Below are 20,259 nucleotides of genomic sequence, written 5' to 3' on the forward strand. Positions count from 1 at the left end.
GAAGAAATGAAAATTGCCTGACCAGTTATAAATATTATGAAATAGAATTAATTATAAAGAACATTATGAAATGGGATGCCTGCCCTATTATGATACCAATCGTTTGATTTTCATTTCAATTAAGCTCTTCTGCCAGTAAGCCATTGTGTCTCATATTACATGGTAGTTATCAAATCGAAAAACGTAAATGCTCCCACAGCCATTTGACATAATAGAAGCTAGGGTCAGCCCAACCTGAACAGCAAGTTCCACAGATCCTTCTGATTCCAAGTCAGCTTCCAGAACTCCTGTGCCCTGACATCTCCCAGTTTCATGTTAGTTCGGATCCTTGATGATGGTATTGCCTGCGTCTTTGGAGATAAACGACGAGAAAGAAGAAGGTTGTCAAAATGGAATGACCTGACCACAGACAGCCGCACTGGGACTCAGTGAAGGGCATACACTTGCCATTCATACTCTGGGTAGATGGCGGCTTCATGTAATTATAGTAAAGAGAAACATTTCCAGACTCCCAGACTCTAGCGAATGTAATGCCAGACGTCAGTCATACTCTCTGGGAGAAGATTCTTTTAGGGATTTTAAATTCATGTTTATTTATCTCTGAAATGTTAATTTCATAACTGGTCAGTAGGTCTGCATGCTTCATCCAATTCTACCCTTTGCTCATTCCACTGTCGTGATACACAAAACAGCCCCATGGGTTCTGTAATAATTTGTGTTTGAAAGCCGCTATTAAGCTTAGGATTTCTTTCCAGGGGAGAAAATTTATGTGTACAGGTAAGATACATAATTCAAATCACAAATGTGCAGGAACTCACATTTACTTTCCTGCTGGGTGTTAACTGTAGGTAGCTTTTGCGGATTTGAGTCACTCCCGGCAGCTGCTCAACCGTAGTGGAATGTTTTCAGTGTAGCCCGTGTGAAACTCTTACCTTTGATTCATACTTGCTTGGGTGTGCCTTCCTTCCTTGCATTGAACTGTATGTGCTGTGTGCTGTAGAGGTGTGCAGCGAAAATACGTTTATTCTCAGAAATATTTTTTAAATATTTTAAAATGTTTTCCTTTACAGAATCAGACACAAGTTTGGCAGAAGGAAGTGTCAGCTGCTTAGATGAAAGTCTTGGACATAACAGCAACATGGGCAGTGATTCAGGCATCATGGGAAGAGATTCAGGTACTGCCTCAGTGTTGTGCAAACCTGGGAAAGTGTGAAGTAAGACACCATATAGTGGGATGCATGGGGGCTGTTCAGAGCCTCCCTAATGGACAGATGCAATTAAAGCAATTTTGTTTGCAACAGCGAGTCATGCTGGAACTTTGCCATTGAATTTCTTTTACAGCACAACTTGCTCAAGTCTTACAAGGAAACCTTAATTTTGATCTAGTAGATATCTTTTTGGTCAGGCATAAGCCATGGTTCATAGAATTATGTCCTCTCTTTCATGAGATCCGTTTCAGCTAATTTAACTGTGCTTAACTTCTTTGTACTGTTTGGTTTATTTACCCCTTCCCCAGTTATTTATTTTATTTTTTTATTTTAAAATGTTCTAAGGCAGAAAATTAATCCTTCCCACAGGTGCAATGTGACTGCAGATAATAAGTAGGGGGCCTCTGAAAACAGGAATCTTGCAGTCACACATAGAGCTAAGTTAGTTTTGATCTCTAAATGAAAACTGGACTGGGTATCTCCCATACTGTTCTCCATATTGGCTGCCTCTCGCTCCTGCAGGAAGCGAGAATGCCTGCTTCCAGTGCCCCCCAATTCACCAGGGCCTCCCCTTATTAGACTTCCTAACTTGTCAGTTTGATTGATCCAAATTATCCCGTGCTCTCTCTTGAATGTTGGAGGGGGACCATCTTTCAACTGTGGCTGCAGAGTTACTGGTGTCTGCTGCCCACCTTTCTGCATTTGTCTCCAAGTTTGAAACGATGCCTTGCGAGAATTAATAAATAAAACTACTTGGCAATGAGCCAGTTTGGGACCAAGGGAAAAGTGACAAATTAAGAAATAAATTAGCTTATGTTTTGTGATTGGGTTGTTTCTACTTAGAAAGTACTGTTTGGTTCATATTGTTCCGCATTGTAAGATTTATAGAAATATAGACAACGGGAAAAAGGGTTTTGGATAAGCATGGGTATCTGCCTTAAATGCTTCTGGAGTCAAACTACACCATGCTTCTATTTATGCACGTCTTTTTTTCCTTCCTCTCCCAGCTACACTACTGCAATCTTTACAAGTTAACTTGAGGAAAGCCAGCTCACCAAATGTCAGCCATGACTTTGTCATAAAAGAGGGTCAGTTCGTTTTCTGTTCAGTGAGGTCAGTGTTAAGTTCCCCACAGGAGTCAAATTTGGTTTTCTTTGTTATGAAATAGTTAAATTTAATAATTGCCACGTCTACTGCGTGTCACTGATGCTAGTACTCTAAATATACTCTAGCTGATGGTTGCGGTCCATATGGGTTGTTTTAAGCTGCCGTGCCCTATCCTAATTTGTATTTGTCTAAGGAATGGCTTTTCAACAATATTTATTCATTCAATAAATATCTAAAACCCATCCTCTATTTGCAGGGCATTTTGCCTACTTAGAGCTGTCAGCAAATGTATTTGCTGATTTTTGGTCTTCAATGTGGCATGAAAGACCTGATAAATCTGAGCACAGCCTCCTTTTCAAAAGCAAATACATTTTCAAAAGCAAATACATTTTTAAAAGCAAGTGCATTTTCCAGGGGCGCCCTTCAAGGTCTAGGTGGATCAGTGTTTTAAGAGCAGAGGAGGATTTTGTGTAGTGGGCAGTAAAATTCTGAAATGATGACATTTAGGAAATATTTGACCCTGAGTGCATGCTGAAGCCATTTAATAAAAGCTTTTGGTGAATTGGTGAGGGGTTAAATGCACCCTGGATCATTTAAGACTGTAAGAGCTGAAATTGATCTCTCCTTCGAGGCTGACATCGTAAGGCACTGTAAATCACACATCCTCAACCACCCCCCTTTATAAGCAGTACAATGAGAACCAGGACAGTTGTTTTATGATCTGCATAGAAGTATCCAACTATAGCAGAATGTGACTGCCAGCGCTTTTCAAGTTTATATAACCTAATCAGGTCACAAGATTTCTCTTCCCCCATCTTCAGAGAGATATATTGATTCTCAAAGCAGTGGCACTTTTTGTCAGTCCATATTGACCTGATATGGAGGATGTGCCTCCTGCTATTTGGAGAAGATGTCTATTAATATTTGTCCAATAGGAGCGTTTTCTCCCCGTGGTTCCACACTATAGGTAAAAGGAGGCTCTGTCGATTTCAAACACATGCAGTGGCAGACCTTTTCTCTCCAAGAATAACTCAGCTGTCAAAACCCATGTGAGAATGAAATTTGCCACATGGTGTAGTTCCGATGGAATATTATTATTTAAACCCGATTTCATTTCATTTTTGACCATTTCCATGTTGTAATAGAATGTAAAGATCCTCAGCTGGCTCTTATCTGAAAAGGGGATGGGCAACGTGCTTCAAAGCCTGTCACTGTCTTTAATCCCATGTTCATTCTTGGGTTTAATTGATTATAATTTAGGTCCGATGGATTATATAATTGGTCTTAATGGGTTGTAAACTGGGTTCTATTGATTATATAATTGGGATATATTGATTACATAAGAGAGAGAGAGAGATCCAAGAATAAATAAAGCAAAGCCAAATATTTCATTTTTACTTGATGTTAGCTCGTGGCTCATTGATTCTAGCCGGGTTTTCTCCTTCTGGTGGCAGAGGAGATGAGCCTCTGTTTTCATTGCTTACATAGATACATTTTTCTATGCCGGGGTCAGAAGATGTGATCAGGCAAGAATCAGGCAGAATATTTAGCACTAACCCAGCATTTTTCTTTGGATGCTGTTCTAACATTGAATCCAACTCTTTTTTTTTTTTTTCTCTGAATCCGTTCTGTTTTTCTGTTTCAAATTTCTGGGCTGCCCAGTGGGATTCCTAGTCCCGACTCAAAAATAAATAGGATTACTTTATTTATCTAGTCGGATATATTAGGTGTGAGCAGTATAGTTCCCTATATTAAAGTCCTTTGAGAAACAAATTAAGTTTGGCAGGTTATAGTGTATAGCAGGTGCCTACAGAATGGATTAGCGGCACGTGATCAGCTCAGTCATAGCTTTGGTTCTGGAGTTAAATCTTTAAAATGATAGCCGTTTGATTCTTCTAATCCTTCTGAGTTATAAAAATATACTAAAATCCTACTATGTTGTACTGGTTCCTTTTCTCATTACTTAACCACATGCTTGACAAGAAGCAACTTAGGGGAAGAAAGAATTACTCTAGCCCATGGTTCGGAGGATAGGGCCCAGCACGGTGGAAAGTGTAGCTCCTGAATCTAGAAGCCTGAGAGTGAATTTGCTTATTTCTCTGGCAGACTAACAGGAAGCAAGTTGTCCAGGTTAGACCTCTCAAAGGCTCCCCTTGCCTCAGCCCAGACCCAACCTTTGAAAGCTTCCTCCCAAAGCGGAGCTACCCACAAAGGAGCCTGGGAGCTACTTTGCTTTCAAATGCTAACATAAGCACATCAGTGACACCAACAGATCATTCATTTTACTTGGGTTTTGGGCTTCTGGAAAAGAGACCTAGCAAATCCTTATGTTTCTCCTATAAGTTTTGTTACCCAAGGATATAAAAGAAAACATAACAACAAAAGGGGGGAATTATTACTAAAACGGTATACACAATTACTATGAGGAACGGGACATTTTATTGCTTTTAAGTCAATACTAAAATTTTGATAGAGTAAAATTAACAGAGGATATATTGATATAAAATTCCATGTCTAGATTAATATACTGCTTAGATTTTATCTTTCATTATAAACAGTCTAGCTCTTTGGGGAAAATTTGGGTATTAAATGCTCTTAGTAGAGGAGAAACGTGAAGGTTTCCATTAGCTATAAAAGCCACTTGCTGGAAACAAGGCGTTATCGTTAAACAAACCTGAAACTTACAGAAAGATAAAGGGAAGTGAATCTCAAATGCTGATGACCTCTGCGGCTCTTTGTTAATAAAAACCACATTAAATGACTCAGCAGATGATCCGTCCGCAGCCTAAATGTACCCCATCTGTCGTTATCCACGCGTAGACGGCAAACGTCCTGCATGCTCTGTAGATGGCTCTCAATAAGTGGTATTTGGTGTGAGTTTTCCTACCTGCACAGCTCGTTCTCTCTCAGCAAGCTAAAACCCACTCAAAGAGGACCAGCAGTGTGCGGAAATGGAGCTGTCAGCAAGTTCTTTTAAGTTAATGGGACGGTGTTGGCTCAGTTTTATTGTGCCCATTGATAAGGGAGCGAGTGTGCGTGCCTCTCCTGTGTGGCGAAGCCCTGATAAGCAAGGTCGTTTCATCTTTTCTGACGCTTTAGAGCACAGGTGGACATTCAAGTTGGGAAAATGTTTGCTTCAATACATTCCATGCTGTAAGCAATGCAGTTTTAGAAGCTTTCCTCTCGGCTAATAAGATGGAAAAACATCATGGTCACCTCTGAACAAAATATACTTAAGCCAAGACATGGTATAGTAGGATTATTTTTAGCATTTATAACTTCACTATCAGATAGCATTTACCTTGTCGGTATTTTTTTTTATTTAAAAATGTATGTTATGGAAATACTTGTAATATATTTTTGCTTTGGGTATCAGGAGAACAAATGCATAGGGACTTGCATATCAGGGAGTAATGAAATGACAGCTTAAAACTACATGGCAAAATTCCTGACGATTTAGTTCAAAGCTACGCGATTGTGTTTTATCTTTTGGTGGAGACGTTATCAATTAAAGGTCAGCATAGAAAATTCTTTCCCACTGTGTTCTAACTATGCTATACAACCTAGTTGCCTCAGACACAAAAGATGTCCCTGTTCTCACTGTATGGATCTCTCTGTGTATCTGTGTCCTCTTTCTCTCTTTCTCTATTTACTCTGTTTCTCTCTGTGTGTCTCTCTCTGTCTCTCTCTCTCTCTGTTTCTCTCTGTCTCTCTCTCTCTGTCTCTCTCTCTCTCTCTCTCTCTCACACACACACACACACACACACACACACACACACACACACACACGCAGCCCTCCTTGTCCACAACTGCTACATATACAGATTCTGTCAACTGTGTATGGAAACTATATTTTAAAATGTGTATTGAAGACACGGAAATATTTTGTCATTGCTTCTTAAGGAATAAAAAATAGCTTTTTATATTATATCAGCTTTGTAACTAGGGATCATTTGTAAGAAGATATATAAGCATGTTATATGCAAGTGATGTTCCAGTTCAGGCCTTGAGCGCTTAAAGCCAGGCAGACACCAACAGACGACAGCAGGTATGCTCTCCTTGGCATTTAGTTGCCAGCTGATATTTTTGCAAATTAAGGAAGTAGTTCCAGCTGTTATTTTTCTTTCTTTAAAAAAAATGAAAATAAGAGCTGATCACTCCTGCCTCTCCAGCTCATCTTGATTTACAGGTGGAAGGACTAAGAGAAGCCGGAAGGACAAATGGTTGAACAAAGAACTGAGAAACCTGGTACATCGGCAAAGGGAGCCGACAAGCCTACAAGGCAGCCTCTCTGAGAGCCAAAGGGAACGTGCCCTTACTTGGTCTCCCCACGTCCTCTCCTCCCACCCACCCACCCCCACAAGCTGTTAATTCACTCTGGGGTAGAGAACCTAGGCCATAACCTGAAGACAAAGCCGACACTCTGTGGTATGGAAAACAGAGCGTGGGTTGACGTGGATCACAGAGGAAACGACGGACTTACACCACCGGAAACCTGTGTGCCGTTTCCGGCGTCAGAGCCTTTCTTTCTTCGTTGCCCGTTCTTTGACATCGCTTTTTCCATGCTTCCTTCCTTCAGATGAAAGAGTGGGGGCACAAAGAGCTTCCCCTGAGCCTGAACTGCAGCTCAGGCCTTACCAAATGGAGGTGGCCCAACCAGCCTTGGAGGGGAAGAATCTTATAATCTGCCTTCCCACGGGGAGCGGGAAAACCAGAGTGGCTGTTTACATCACTAAGGATCACTTGGACAAGAAGAAGCAGGCATCGGAGCCTGGGAAGGTGATAGTCCTTGTCAATAAGGTATGGCTCCCTGTGCTCACCTTGGCTTCAATAGCCTTATTTTTGTTTCATTATTCTGAAACTTTCAGACGCTGACATTTGTAGCAACAAATTGCACAGATTTTGTTTAATTAGGTGTAATGTCAAATAAACCATTTATTTTAATTTTCCACTTTAAGGTATATATACCTGAAATTTAAAAGATTAACTTTTAGTTTTTTTTTCCTCAAAAATCTGCAACATTAAATCAAATCGTTCTAACTTATGTATAAAAATATTCCAACACCCAGTGTAAGGCCAATGAATATGAGCACGTGTGACCTGAAATTGTCTCTGGAATCTAGGATCAGGTGCCTCCTTTTAAAGTACCTTTAACCACTAATGCTTAACCAAACATCCTCTTTTTCCAGAATATACAGAATGTGACTGAAAGCCAGAGAGAAAATTAAGTGAATATTTTGTCTATTTCAAGTTAAATAGGCAAATTGATGGAAAAGAATTTATGCAAATATATAATATTAATTGCTATTGAACTTTTCCCTGAAAATGTATGTCTTCTGAGGACCCCAAACCCATCTTCGTACCAACATTATAATCATAATCTATTTATTTGAGTTTTATTTATAGATGAGAATTTATGCACTTATAGATTGGGAATACTAATCTTTCCTATTTTATAAAATAAAATTTAGTGTGCTTTTCCTGACCCAACAGTAGCTTTCTTCTTGTTTCCATATATTTAATTACGGAAACTACATGGATAAACTTTTAAGACCGTATTTTTTAAGATTTAGGTTATTCCAAACCTTTTGGTTGAAAGCTGCCTCGCTATACTTAAAACTACGGTCAGAATCCAAGCCTTGGCGATTTTCATCATGACATTTGAGACAGACTTGCGTGCAGCTTCAGAGTTCCACGTGCTCTCCCGGCACTGGCACGTGACTCAATGGCAGAGCCCCAATGCCCCCAGAACAAAGCACAGAGACATGACATCTTTATATGACAGCTTTCTACGCACTATAAGAAGATAGGTTTGTTTTCCTTTGGTTGGTGATGATGACACATTAGTATTTATTTGCCCAAAACCTTTCATTTGTTCCCATTTCAAATATAATACGTTTAAATCCCACTTCTAACCATCAGCACTTTGACCTTAGACAAAAATCAGAAACCTCTCTGGCTTTTTATTTGCCTAGTCTATAAAATCAAATTAGCTTCCATGTTCTGAAGTTAAAATTTGACTCTGCATGTGTGTGTATGTGTGCATGTGTGCACGTGCGCACACACATATACACACGTGCTCACATACTAAAAAGAGTTTAATAATGCCTTATTAAATTTTCATATCTTTAATGAAGTGAAATATTTCACATATCGAACAGGATTGAGTCCTAGGTCAATAGAAAAAAAAGAACGTTAAATTATTATCCAGGCACTTAAAGGCTCTTAAACCAATGCCTTTGTTTCTCTGGGACAATTTTGCCCTTTTCTGCATTTCAGCCTCATTCCCTCTCGTCTCAGAGATTCTCTTTTGGATTTTTCTCTCTCTGTTCTTCACCACCTCATCCAAACCATGAACATTCAGTTATTATTTTCCATTCTTTTCCTTCCCTGATTTCCATTATCTGGTCATAGGACCACTGATCATAAGAGTTGAGGGGGCCTTTGTGAGGTAGCCTTCTTCCTTGGAGGAGATATGCCTGGTACCAAGAATACCTCCCATCTTTCAAAATAACCACAGGTATTCTTTCCACTATTGCTGCTCAAGAGCTCCATACATGTGAATATTCACGCAAACTTATGTTTCTGTGGAACACACAGTCACTCTTTCCTCTGTCATTCTGTAGTATAAACCTCATTCTCTGGTTTTGCAACAGCTCTTTATAAAGAAAAGGCAACATCCTATCATTATTCATGTAACACAATTCCCAGGCCGCCCAAGATTTGGAGTTCTCCCAGACCCAGTGTTTAGAGTTGGACAAAATGCTGTAGATGCAGTCTTAGGGGTGTGGAGTGAAAGCGAGATGAGGTTGACATCCAGCCCGGGTCTGAGGACGTTTGTCCATCACAGACTTCAACATTAGCTGCATCTTGTTATCAGCTTAAAATCCCTGGTTACTTTTCATTTGAATACATACGATGCTGAAAATCTTTTTAATTTATTCTTCTGAAACTAAGTTTCAGGCTTTCAGTGCAAGCACCCAATATTTTCCATATTATTCTTCATGCTATTTGATCATTTTTAGATCTGTTTTTATGATTTTATGCATATGAGTGCTTTGCCTACATGCATGTCGTGGAGCACATGCATGTCTGATACCCATGGAGGCCGTGGCATTTCAAATGGCTTTTTCTCCACAGATGAGCACTGAGAGCATCACTCAGTCCTTTTCTGCCTCATTCTTGTTTCCTTTGAGATTACTAAAATTCTTCCCACTAGCTCTCTGTTTACATCATAATTGCGTACTGTAAGTTTTTTCTCAAACATAATTAAAATAACTTCAACTTTAATTATTGATTTTTTTTCTTCAGGAAATCTCTGACTTAGTAAGACAGCATGTTCATGTTTAGCCCAATAGCAATGTCTTATAACTTTTAATCTAGAATACAGAAATTCTAGTCTCTAATACCATTTCCTTTCGTCTCCATCCTTTCCAAAGTTATAGCCTTCAAGTGCAGAGAGAAAAGCAAACACCACCTGTGCTCCCAGACTTTCCGTTTCCTATCTAGGGCTTCACCATCGCAAGGGATAAATCCCAGGTTCCTTCCGATGCTGGGATGCAGCCCCATATGATTCAGCAGAAGTGGGTAGCAGTTGGGCTTGATTAGTCTTGGCACGCACTGTGTCATATCTCAGGAAAAGGCTCCAAGAGGACCACACACCTCCCAATTAGCCATGTCAGACTTGCATCTGGCTTTCTCTGTGTCCTTCAGTAGGAAGTCAATGCCACCCAGAGCGAGTCTCAGGATTATCCAACAGTGACTGAGTTATCAGGTAATGTGATCATTATGAGAAACTGATGGTGCTTGTGCTGAAGCTTGGCCATGACATTCTTCCTGCCAGTTTTCTATTTGCTATACTATGTATTCCTGGACTTCCAGTTTTACATCCTCCTAGAATGGAACCTGTAACAGCATTTTTCTTTTGGGCCACCAACCAGCTTCCAAATCATGGCACAGGGACTTCCCATTAGTTACGAATGCTCAGCCTTCTCTTATCCTCTTACAACTTAACCTGTTTCTCTTTGTCTATGTTTTGCCTTGTGGATTTACCCTTTTCTTTCTGTGTGTCCCACTTTTCCTGCTTCTTCTGTTTCTGGCTGGCTGGTGCTGGCTGTCTCCCTCTTTTTCCTCCTCTGTTCTCTTCTTTTTCCTCTCCTCTCTCGAGCCTCTATTCTTCTTCCTACGCATTCTCTCTGCCTGCCAGCCCCACCTATTCCTCTCCTTCCTGTTCATCTTTTAATTAGACCAATCAGGTGCTGTAGGCAGGCATGGCAAGCAACATTTAGTTTTAATAACTAAACAAATACAGCAAAAACAATTGTAACACATCCTTACATCATTAAACAAAGGCAGCAGAAACAAATGTAACACACCTTTACACAGGGAAAGTAATATTCCACAGAATAAACAAATGTAACACATCTTTATCTAATTAAGTAGTCGGCAAGGACCCTCAAGATAGCCTGGGATTGGCCATACAACTCAGGTGTTAGGGTATTTGCCTAGCAAACAAGAAGTCTAGAGGTCAATCCTCAGTACTTCACACAGCACAATTCTTGCTTGGTGGTATTTGCTTGTAATTCCAGCAATGAAGAGGTAGAGACAGAGGGATCGGGAATTCAAGGTTATCCTAAGCTATATAGGGAATTCAAGGCCAGCCTGGACTCTGTGATAATACCCTTTCTCAAACAAAAGAAAACAAAATTTAAAAGTAACATAGACGAGCTCATCTTCCTCTTGGTCCAGGAGTTAATGACTTGAAATGCGGAAGTGGCACCGGGGTTCCAGTACTTGCTGTCACCAGTTATTGCAACATAATAACTGACTAGAAAGGAAGCAAAATTTCTACCTCTCTCACGCATTCTCGCTACTTTGTTTTCATGGAGACATCAAAGCCATCCCGGTAGTCCATTCTTTCCTGCACTTTGTTCTACAAATGTGTTGACGCTACTGCCCTCGTTCCGTGCTCTTCCCACTCTCACAGTCAAATAGCCTTTAGCAGGATCCCAGGCACTAAGGATGAAAGAGCTCTAGAATATGTGCTCAGCTAGACTGAGTTTCTCTAAGTCAGCAGCCTTATCTTAAATACCTTTGTGTTCTGGATGCAGTGTCTACATGTAATACAAACACGATGGGTGCTTAGTGTCAGATGAATAGATGGCATGATACATAGGTGGTCATATCAAATTAACTGATTCAGTGTACACATTTCTCTTACCAGTCCACACACAGTCCTTTGCCTGATATGCCTCTGTATCTTTCAATTTGCTTTCCTCTCTCCGTCTTCTGAATTAAAAAAAAAAAAAACTCTTGTGTGTTCCCATTTATAAAGGTAATGTTAGCTGAGCAGCTTTTCCGCAAAGAGTTCAACCCATTTTTGAAGAAATGGTATCGCATTATTGGTTTGAGTGGTGATACCCAGCTGAAGATATCGTTTCCAGAGGTTGTCAAGTCTTATGATGTCATCATCAGCACAGCTCAGATCCTGGAGAATTCCCTCTTAAATCTGGAGCGTGGAGAGGATGATGGTGTGCAGCTGTCAGGTACGCTGGGATGATGATGTTTAGAAAAAAGACTGATAGAGATATTAAAGATAGTAACAAAGGCTGCTCCTTGTATCATTTTTTACTTGATGAAAATTAACCTTAGTTTATCTAAGTTATTTTTTATTTGCTGAGGCTTCATTGAAGTGCTCTACCTCCTGGAAAAATGAACAAAAGCAGAAAAATGTCTAACTTGATGGCTTGCTTTTGCATAAGTATCTCGATACTAACTCAGGCATCAAGCATTCACTATATTCTTCCATTATTTCACACACACACACACACACACACACTCACACTACAGAGTTTCAACTTAACATTTGACTGGCCCACTGCTTACCAGAGTTCCAATTGCTCTTGCTTTGTGCTATCATTCTGCTTATGTCTCTCTGAGAGAATAATTTCATTGTAATATACATATATATCATATATATAAAATATTATATATAATTTTAAAATTTGGTGATAGATCCTATTAGAACTACCTTCTTTACTGTAGAGTAAGACTACAATCCTGCCTACACTATTTGGAATAATCAAATGATTAGGAGAAAGACCGAGAAAAGTAAAAGTTATCACAATAATTAGATGCAAGCTTTAAACAACATAAAATCATCCCTCTCTAAATAGCATACTTTCACTTGCTGTAATAAAAATAGAGTTTCTAAGGCTAAAATTAAAATTTTGTTCAAGCACAAAAGTGGAGCCCTGGGAAGATTTTATTTTTGTGTTTGATGTTTGTTTGTTGTTTGTTTGGAAGAAAGGTATGAGTTTCACTAACACTTTCTGGATCTTGTACTGAGACAAGGATAATAGCTAATAGGAACAGAGTCATGATGACCACATATGAGTTTTGTATTCATGAAATGGTAATAATGGGTAAAGTTGTATTTGTGGGTAAAGTCACAGCAGCAGACTGAAGTAGGGCTGTACCAGTATTCTTCCGGATGACTGACATGCAGGTGGCAGCTCATTCCTTTAGCTTCAAGGCTCTTGTCCTACTGCTCTAGGCCAGTTTGGGTGAACGCTTCCCACCGTTTCTGTTCAGATTTCTCCCTCATTATCATTGACGAATGCCATCATACCAACAAGGAGGCGGTGTACAACAACATCATGAGGCGGTATTTGAAGCAGAAGTTGAAAAACAATGGCCTCAAGAAACAAAACAAGCCAGTAACTCCCCTGCCACAGATCCTAGGACTGACAGCTTCACCAGGTGTTGGAGGAGCCAAAAAGCAAGCCGAGGCTGAAAAACATATTTTAAATGTAAGTCTCTGAGTTTATGAACAACCAACCAGCTCTGTCGAGTGCCTAGGCTTCTTAGGGTTTTCAGTACGTGTTGAGAGTTCAAGTGCCAACGTTGTCCTTGAAGGTTGTGTGCTTTGCCTCTAGAAAATCGACTCAGCCTTCTACAGCATGGCAATATCCTTCATAAACGAGCAATAGAGAACAATGACATAATTGCTATGAAGCTGGATATAATTAGTGAGAAGGACTGTAGAGATGGCTCAGCTATTAAATGCTAGGCTCACAACCAAAATTAGCGAGAAGTTTGGGTTGAATAGAATGCCTTTGCAGCTCTTCTACTTCAACACTTGAGCGCCATGATCTCTTGATACAGACACAGAGTTAAACCACACGTGCCGATAATTTTCCTTGCTGATGACTTGTTCCTCCGTGACTTTCAAAGCAGCATGCTTTTTGTGTCTTTTTCCACTATGTGTCAGTCTAGGATATGGGTTACTCACACGAAGAGATAAAAGATGCAAATGTAGTGGTTCGTGCCTTTAATCCTGGCACTTGGGAAGCAGAGCCAAACAGATTGCTGGATGTTTGCAGCGAGTGAGTTCCAGGCCAGCTCGTGCTGCTGAGTGGGACCCTGTCCCTTAAATAAGGGCTTGGGGATGGAAGGTGGGGGAGTGGGGAATAAGAATATGAGGATCTTTTATTAAAGATGCACCCATCAACTTCCCCAAATAAGGGTGCTATTTACAGTGCTGCTATTGACCTCAGGTGAGACCATCAGGGGACCTAAGAAGCCTCTCATTGGAGAGGAATTCAGTAGAAACTGCTAAAGTAAAAAAAAAAAAAAAAAAAAAAATTAGAAAAGGATTGTCTCCAGGATATACCTTATTACTGGAGTAAAGGCCTAAATGCTGCCTATGATCTAGGCACCAAGAAGAAGGTAGCCCCTCCCTTTGTGCTTTCTTCATATGTAGAAAAGAGTGGAGATGCATGGCCAAGACCGTGAATGTCGCAGCCTGATACAGACAGATAGCAGCTGCCACAAAACTATCCTGCTATCCACTTATTTCTAAGCTATGAAATGGAATTTAAATGACAGCTTTTTCTAGAATTAGACTTAGAACACACTTTTAGAACCAGAACAAATATTATTGATAATTGGTTGAATACATCCATGGTAGGCATTGCTAAAATGGTACATTGACTATAATGCGGCATATTACTTGAACGGAATGTTATACTACATATTTGTGCTAAAAGCTTCATATTACACTTTATTGACATAAAACTATGCATTCGGTTGTAAGAAAAGAACACTTAACGTGTCTCTCTTCCAGATATGTGCCAATCTTGATGCCTTTACCATTAAAACAGTGAAAGAGAATCTTGATCAACTTAAACACCAAATAAAGGAACCATGCAAGAAGTTTGTGATTGCTGATGACACCAGAGAAGTATGTTCCAAACAGTTCATATGTATTTGTCTGGCAATGCCATATATATATATATGTGTGTGTGTGTGTGTGTGTGTGTGTGTTTAAAGATGGCCGGGGCTTTTTTATGTTCACCAAATGAGTAGTCGCATTTAACATTTTTTATCAAAGCAGTCATCATTTTATACTTTTAAAAATTGACAAAAGGCAGCAACACTACTAGGAATGGTCCTCACCATCCTCCTCCTCCTCCTGTCTTAGATGGAACGTAGTTCAGGATTTGACTATATGCGGTTCTTGGAGGAGGGGGAGCCTTGGGCTGAGGAGCATTGGATGGCTAAATTACAGGGACTGTTGCAGTCAATGCCCTCTTACTGACTTGATGCTTTGCAAGATGGGTTTTGTGACATTCCAGGGAGCCATTCTGTTGCAGTTGGCTGTGACAATAGATATTCTCATTTGTGTATTTTCTTTCCTTGGAAAACACTGATTGTGAAAAAGTAAAATATTTAATGTACCGATGCTTTTCTGATGAATAGTTTCACTAATTTTAAAAAAAAATAGCTTATAGCCAATATGGATGTTACATTTAATAGGATATTCCAATTCTTTTTTTCATAGAATTGAAGACTTAATAAATCTTAGCTATGAATAATAAATTTAGTCCCATTGAGAAGTCCCCTCCTAAGGCTATGGGACTAAATGATGGGACAAGTGTGCAGTGTTTTAGGCACCAGGCCAGTGCTAATGGCCAGTGCCAGCCTCTACAATGTGCCCATTTCATTCGGAAACAGAGCTATGCTGGCGTGTTGATTACACTGTACCCGCGCTTTCAGTTCTTGTCACTGGTATTTACCTGACAAACTCAAGTTCATGCTTCTCGTCATGATCATCCAAAAACATTTCCCTGAATATCCTTTGAGAAGAATTGCCATTCTTCTTTTACTTAACTTTTAAAATTACTATTTAGAAAAGTTCAGTGTGTGGAGAAAAAGCACAAAATGTGCCCGTGGATTTTCATAAATTAACCGTACTTAGGTAGAAAAATTTAGATAACTAGACAGTACGTTAAAAGGCCCTCTAAACTCCTTCTTTTTCCAGTCACCAGCTAAGGGAAACTATTTGTCTTGACTGATTTTAAATTTCATCCAAGTTGAATTCATATCTAGATTTTTCCAAATGATGTCAGTTGATTGTATTTTAGAAGGAGTAGTGTACCTGATAATCACAGAGGAATGTTACCTAACTACAATTAAAGACTGTCTAAGTAATTGGACAGTGACTCAATAAATATTTGTAATTGCCTTTAGCTTTCAAGGTTTTTTTTTTTTTTTTTTTTTAAGAAATTTAGACGGGCAGTTTATGATAGAGGTTTATGGTGTCAGGATTGGGGTGTCCTGATGGTAGGAGCAAAATGGTAAAAACCAAACACAGCATACAAAGAAGTGGTCACAGGTTATTCTGTTACACTAATTCGTGATTCAGAATCAATTATAATATATCAATTATTTTAACAAAGACAATGCCATTTAGTAATACTTGTGTAATTGTTTTTAGAATCCATTTAAAGAGAAACTTATAGAAATTATGACCAGCATCCAAACTTACTGCCAAATGAATCCAATGTCAGATTTTGGAACCCAGCCTTATGAGCAATGGGCCATTCGTATGGAAAATAAAGGTAATTTGGGTCTCGATCTAACAGTTTTTTTCCTTGTTTACACCAAGATTTTAGATGATGCTCTCAGACTCAGAAACAATCTGAAAGCAAATGGAACATCAAGTAGAATTTCTGTTTTGTGTGTAGGGCAAGCCCGCACATGTTCTAACTCCTCATCTGAGGGAAGAGGTGTCAATTCACCCGGTTTTCACTTACGTTTATTATATATAAAGTATTAAGGCAGCTATCAACAGCTCTGTCTCCAAAGGCAATTTTACTGACGCGTTTTTCCAAGCTGTTCAGCCATGGTTCAGGTCCACATTCCTGCTCATACAGAGCTCAAGCAGCAAGCGTTGGCATTGACAACCAGCCCCTTTAGAGCCCGTGGCGCATATGGAGCCTTGCTCATCCTAACACCGCAGTGAATTGGCTTCGGAGCCACAACCAATTCAAGTTCACAACACTGTTGTAGGACGGTTCTCTGCCCTTTGCCTCACTCACAGAGTTGTTTTCTTCCACAGCTGCCAAAGATGGAAACCGCAAAGACCGTGTCTGCGCAGAGCACTTGAGGAAGTACAACGAAGCCCTACAAATCAATGACACTATCCGGATGATTGACGCATACAGTCACCTGGAGACTTTCTACAGCGACGAGAAAGAAAAGAAGCTTGCGGCCCTAGAGGACGACGATGATGAGAGCGGAGATGATGCCAGCAGCAATGACGATGTAAAGAAACCTCTGAAGCTGGACGAAACAGATAAATTTCTCATGAATTTATTCTTTGGTAAGACTCAGTATAACACAGGGCCCAGGTTCCTGCCCTGACCTCTCAGACAGAGACTCACTGCTCTCTCTGAGTTTTATAGAATGCCTTCAAAATTCATCTTAAAACGAAAAAATTTCATGAAGACTGTGACTTATAATTGATACCATAGGTTAACTTTTAATTGTGTGATCATAATTAACCATTTGACCGTCCAGCTTTTATTGCCCAGACCATTACAATTAATTAATTAACAAGTCTGAACACTAAATATATCACAAGAAAATCACCTACAGATGAGTCCTGTCGTAGGGAATCATTATGTAATAACTGACAGTGTGATTTTTTTGTTTGTTTGTTTGTTTGTTTTTCAAGACTCAAGACAGGGTTTCTCTGTAGCTTTGGATCCTGGCTGGGACTTGCACTGTAGACCAGGCTGGTCTCGAACTCACAAAGATCCACCTGTATCTGCCTCCCAAGTTCTGGGATTAAGGGTGTGTAGACCACCTTAAAAGTATGCACCACCACCACCTCAATTTTTTTATTTAACTTACAAATGCAAGCTAATTTCATTTTAATAGTTTTAAAGTCAGTTTCTTCTTGAACTAACCAATAGAAATTGGATATATGTATGGTACATAATAGGTTTTGTGTGTGTGTGTGTGTGTGTGTGCGCCCGCACGCATGAGCTTAGTGGGGTAGCTACATCATGCTAATTACATTAATAATTATTTTTAAAGATAACAAGAAAATGCTGAAAAAACTTGCTGAAAACCCAAAATATGAAAATGAAAAACTCATTAAATTAAGAAACACTATATTGGAGCAATTTACAAAGTCTGAGGAATCATCTCGAGGAATTATTTTCACAAAAACGCGGCAGAGCACCTATGCCCTTTCCCAGTGGATTAAGGAAAATGAAAAGCTCGCAGAAGTCGGCGTCAAAGCGCATCATCTCATCGGAGCAGGACACAGCAGTGAAGTCAAGCCCATGACGCAGGTGCAGCAACTTCTTGGAGTCGTTTCTTACCCTTCAACTAAGTCCTTTCTGATTGTTTGCGATACTTCTCAATCCTTTCGCCATCTCAAACATAATCCCAGAAGGCTCTTAATTTTTGAATTAATGGTAGGCTGTTAGCTGGTACTCGATGAGTTAAGTGTCACCTCGGAATTCCCTTTTCTTTTTGCATATTTACAGGGATTTCTGAAGTTTGGTGCCTCTTGTAAAGATGAGGAACTTTTACGTTAACAACATCGCAAAGGGATATTCACAATATAAAGTCAAGTGGGAATTCAAAGCTGCACAGGATGTGTGGGTTACAACCCAAACTGTGCAGCAAATATTTGTAAGATAAAGCCTATAAGAACCTGGAGGAATTAATGTACTGGCTGTGTTAGGGATGGGGTTTTGAGAAGGCTTCTGCTCCTTTGCCAGACTCTTAAAATGATATTATTTATTATGTGCACAGTAAAAACTGTTTCTGAGAGAAAAAAAGACGCTTGTAAATGGTTTTTGTGTTTAAAAAATCATTTTACCTGTTTAAATATTCTTCGGAAAGCTAACTTTCCCTTGGGTCTGGCTTGGGGAGGAGACGCTTCAGTTCTGTGATAGGCCATCACTGTTTCACACAGTGGAACAAACCAAATTTATTTAGTGTTTAAGAGAAGAAAAATTAAAATGTCCCACTCTGACACCCACTACCTGTGCACTCCCTGGTGGTAGCTGATTTAAATCTAGGGGCTGCCAGCCCTGCGGTCTCACCTTGTGAACTGGAGTGGACCCATCCATCCTGATAACAGTTAGGCACGTACTTGATCTGAGGGCTTAGAGCCCTGAGCCTGGAATTTCATATTCAAGTACTCTTTGAAATGAAGCACAGCTGTATGCTAAAATCAAAGACATGATTTTTTTTTTTAAATCAATGGGTGTGAAGGAAGATGGTAGAAGGTGCAAAGATTTGTCAGGGAGGTTTCTATCATGTTCTTCCACAGTGATGAGACAAATAAAAACTCACGTTGTCTTTTAAGAAGAGAGGAAAGGGCGTAAGAGAGCACACACTTGGTCTAGAAGGTTAAGGTTGCTTAGTTTATGAGGATAGAAGTGTGCGCTGATGACAGAGGCAGGCAGCTTTGACGAGAGACCACCGACTGTCCACATCAGATGGGACTTACACTCAGCTGTTTCTCTAATGCCGAGGACAGAGGTTGGATTTCAATTGACTTATATTAACTTTCAAAGTTCACATTTTAAAAAATACTCATGGTGATTAGGCTGCAGTCATATAGCCATCTGCTTTTAATTTCTATTGTCTTTTAAGTAGGCCTTATATTTACCCTGGTTAAAGTTCAATCTTCCTCAAAGTAAAATTAAAGAGTAGCGCTGCTACCCACTTTTCCAGCTCCACTCCCTGGAGACACCCGGCACTTTGACTTTCTCCTATATCCTTTCTGGACTGTTCTGTAGGATTTTGTGTTTGTTTTTTCCTGAGTGATCCTTAAAGTGACCAACTGCAATATACAGGGGAAATTTTCTATGTCCCAAAACTGATGTAAATGGTTCAGTGATTTGTTTTTTAAATCCCTAAATCTCAGACTCTGGGGTTGACGTACTGAAAGGTAAACCCTATTTTAGCCTGTCCCTGCCAAGCCTTTTCTGAGCCAGCAATACCTCTCTCCCTTTTCTTCCTCCCAAATCGCCCATCAATTTATTTCCTTGGCATAAAGAATGCTCTTCCCACCTCCAGACTGCAGGATGGAAATATTTTTGTTATTGTGCGGTAATCCCAGATTGGAAATCAAATGTTGTCTCACCATCATGTCTTTGTTCATTGCCAAAAACAGATGGTGGCAAATCCACGCATGATCTAATCCTCTGATTTGCACTGACCAGTTGCAATTTATGATTTCTTCTCCTAATTAGAAGATCTGAATGTGTTTAGCATCACAAAATTTAATTTATTAAAATGTTTCCACAGAATGAACAAAAAGAAGTCATTAGTAAATTTCGCACTGGAAAAATAAATCTGCTTATCGCTACCACAGTGGCAGAGGAAGGCCTGGATATCAAAGAATGCAATATTGTTATTCGCTATGGCCTCGTCACTAATGAAATAGCCATGGTCCAGGTATGCTCAGAGATCTGTACCTAGCATGTTCCTTCTCATTCCTATGTGCCTATATGGATTCCTCCCTTTTACTAAAACAACACAAAACCTCTGTTGTAATAAGGCCACTTGTTTGTTTCCCTGCCGACTGGCAGCTCAGACCCAAAATAATCACACAGAAACTATATTACTT

At 39.7% G+C, this 20,259-nt stretch overlaps 2 protein-coding genes across 3 annotated transcripts in view; one reads left to right on the forward strand and one right to left on the reverse strand.

Annotated features, from left to right (window-relative positions):
• Positions 1-20,259, reverse strand: part of Gca (grancalcin) — a 325,199-nt gene that overhangs the window by 62,613 nt on the left and 242,327 nt on the right. The window lies entirely within an intron of this gene.
• The window catches only part of Ifih1 (interferon induced with helicase C domain 1), a 46,717-nt gene that overhangs the window by 20,536 nt on the left and 5,922 nt on the right, over positions 1-20,259 (forward strand). Inside the window, exons 4-12 of one of the 2 annotated variants that reach the window (XM_050122431.1) lie at positions 1,071-1,175; positions 6,895-7,115; positions 11,650-11,860; positions 12,909-13,126; positions 14,443-14,559; positions 16,096-16,219; positions 16,720-16,983; positions 17,703-17,962; positions 19,938-20,087. In XM_050122431.1, coding sequence (XP_049978388.1) covers positions 1,071-1,175; positions 6,895-7,115; positions 11,650-11,860; positions 12,909-13,126; positions 14,443-14,559; positions 16,096-16,219; positions 16,720-16,983; positions 17,703-17,962; positions 19,938-20,087 — 1,670 coding nt within the window. The remainder of the gene's footprint in view (positions 1-1,070; positions 1,176-6,894; positions 7,116-11,649; positions 11,861-12,908; positions 13,127-14,442; positions 14,560-16,095; positions 16,220-16,719; positions 16,984-17,702; positions 17,963-19,937; positions 20,088-20,259) is intronic. The other variant, XM_050122435.1, reaches the window with a different exon arrangement.

Source organism: Alexandromys fortis, unplaced genomic scaffold (genome assembly GCF_014885135.2).
Source record: "Alexandromys fortis isolate MF-2015 unplaced genomic scaffold, M_Fortis_MF-2015_v1.1 scaffold_8_9099976_23576923, whole genome shotgun sequence".
Classification (NCBI taxonomy): domain Eukaryota; kingdom Metazoa; phylum Chordata; class Mammalia; order Rodentia; family Cricetidae; genus Alexandromys; species Alexandromys fortis.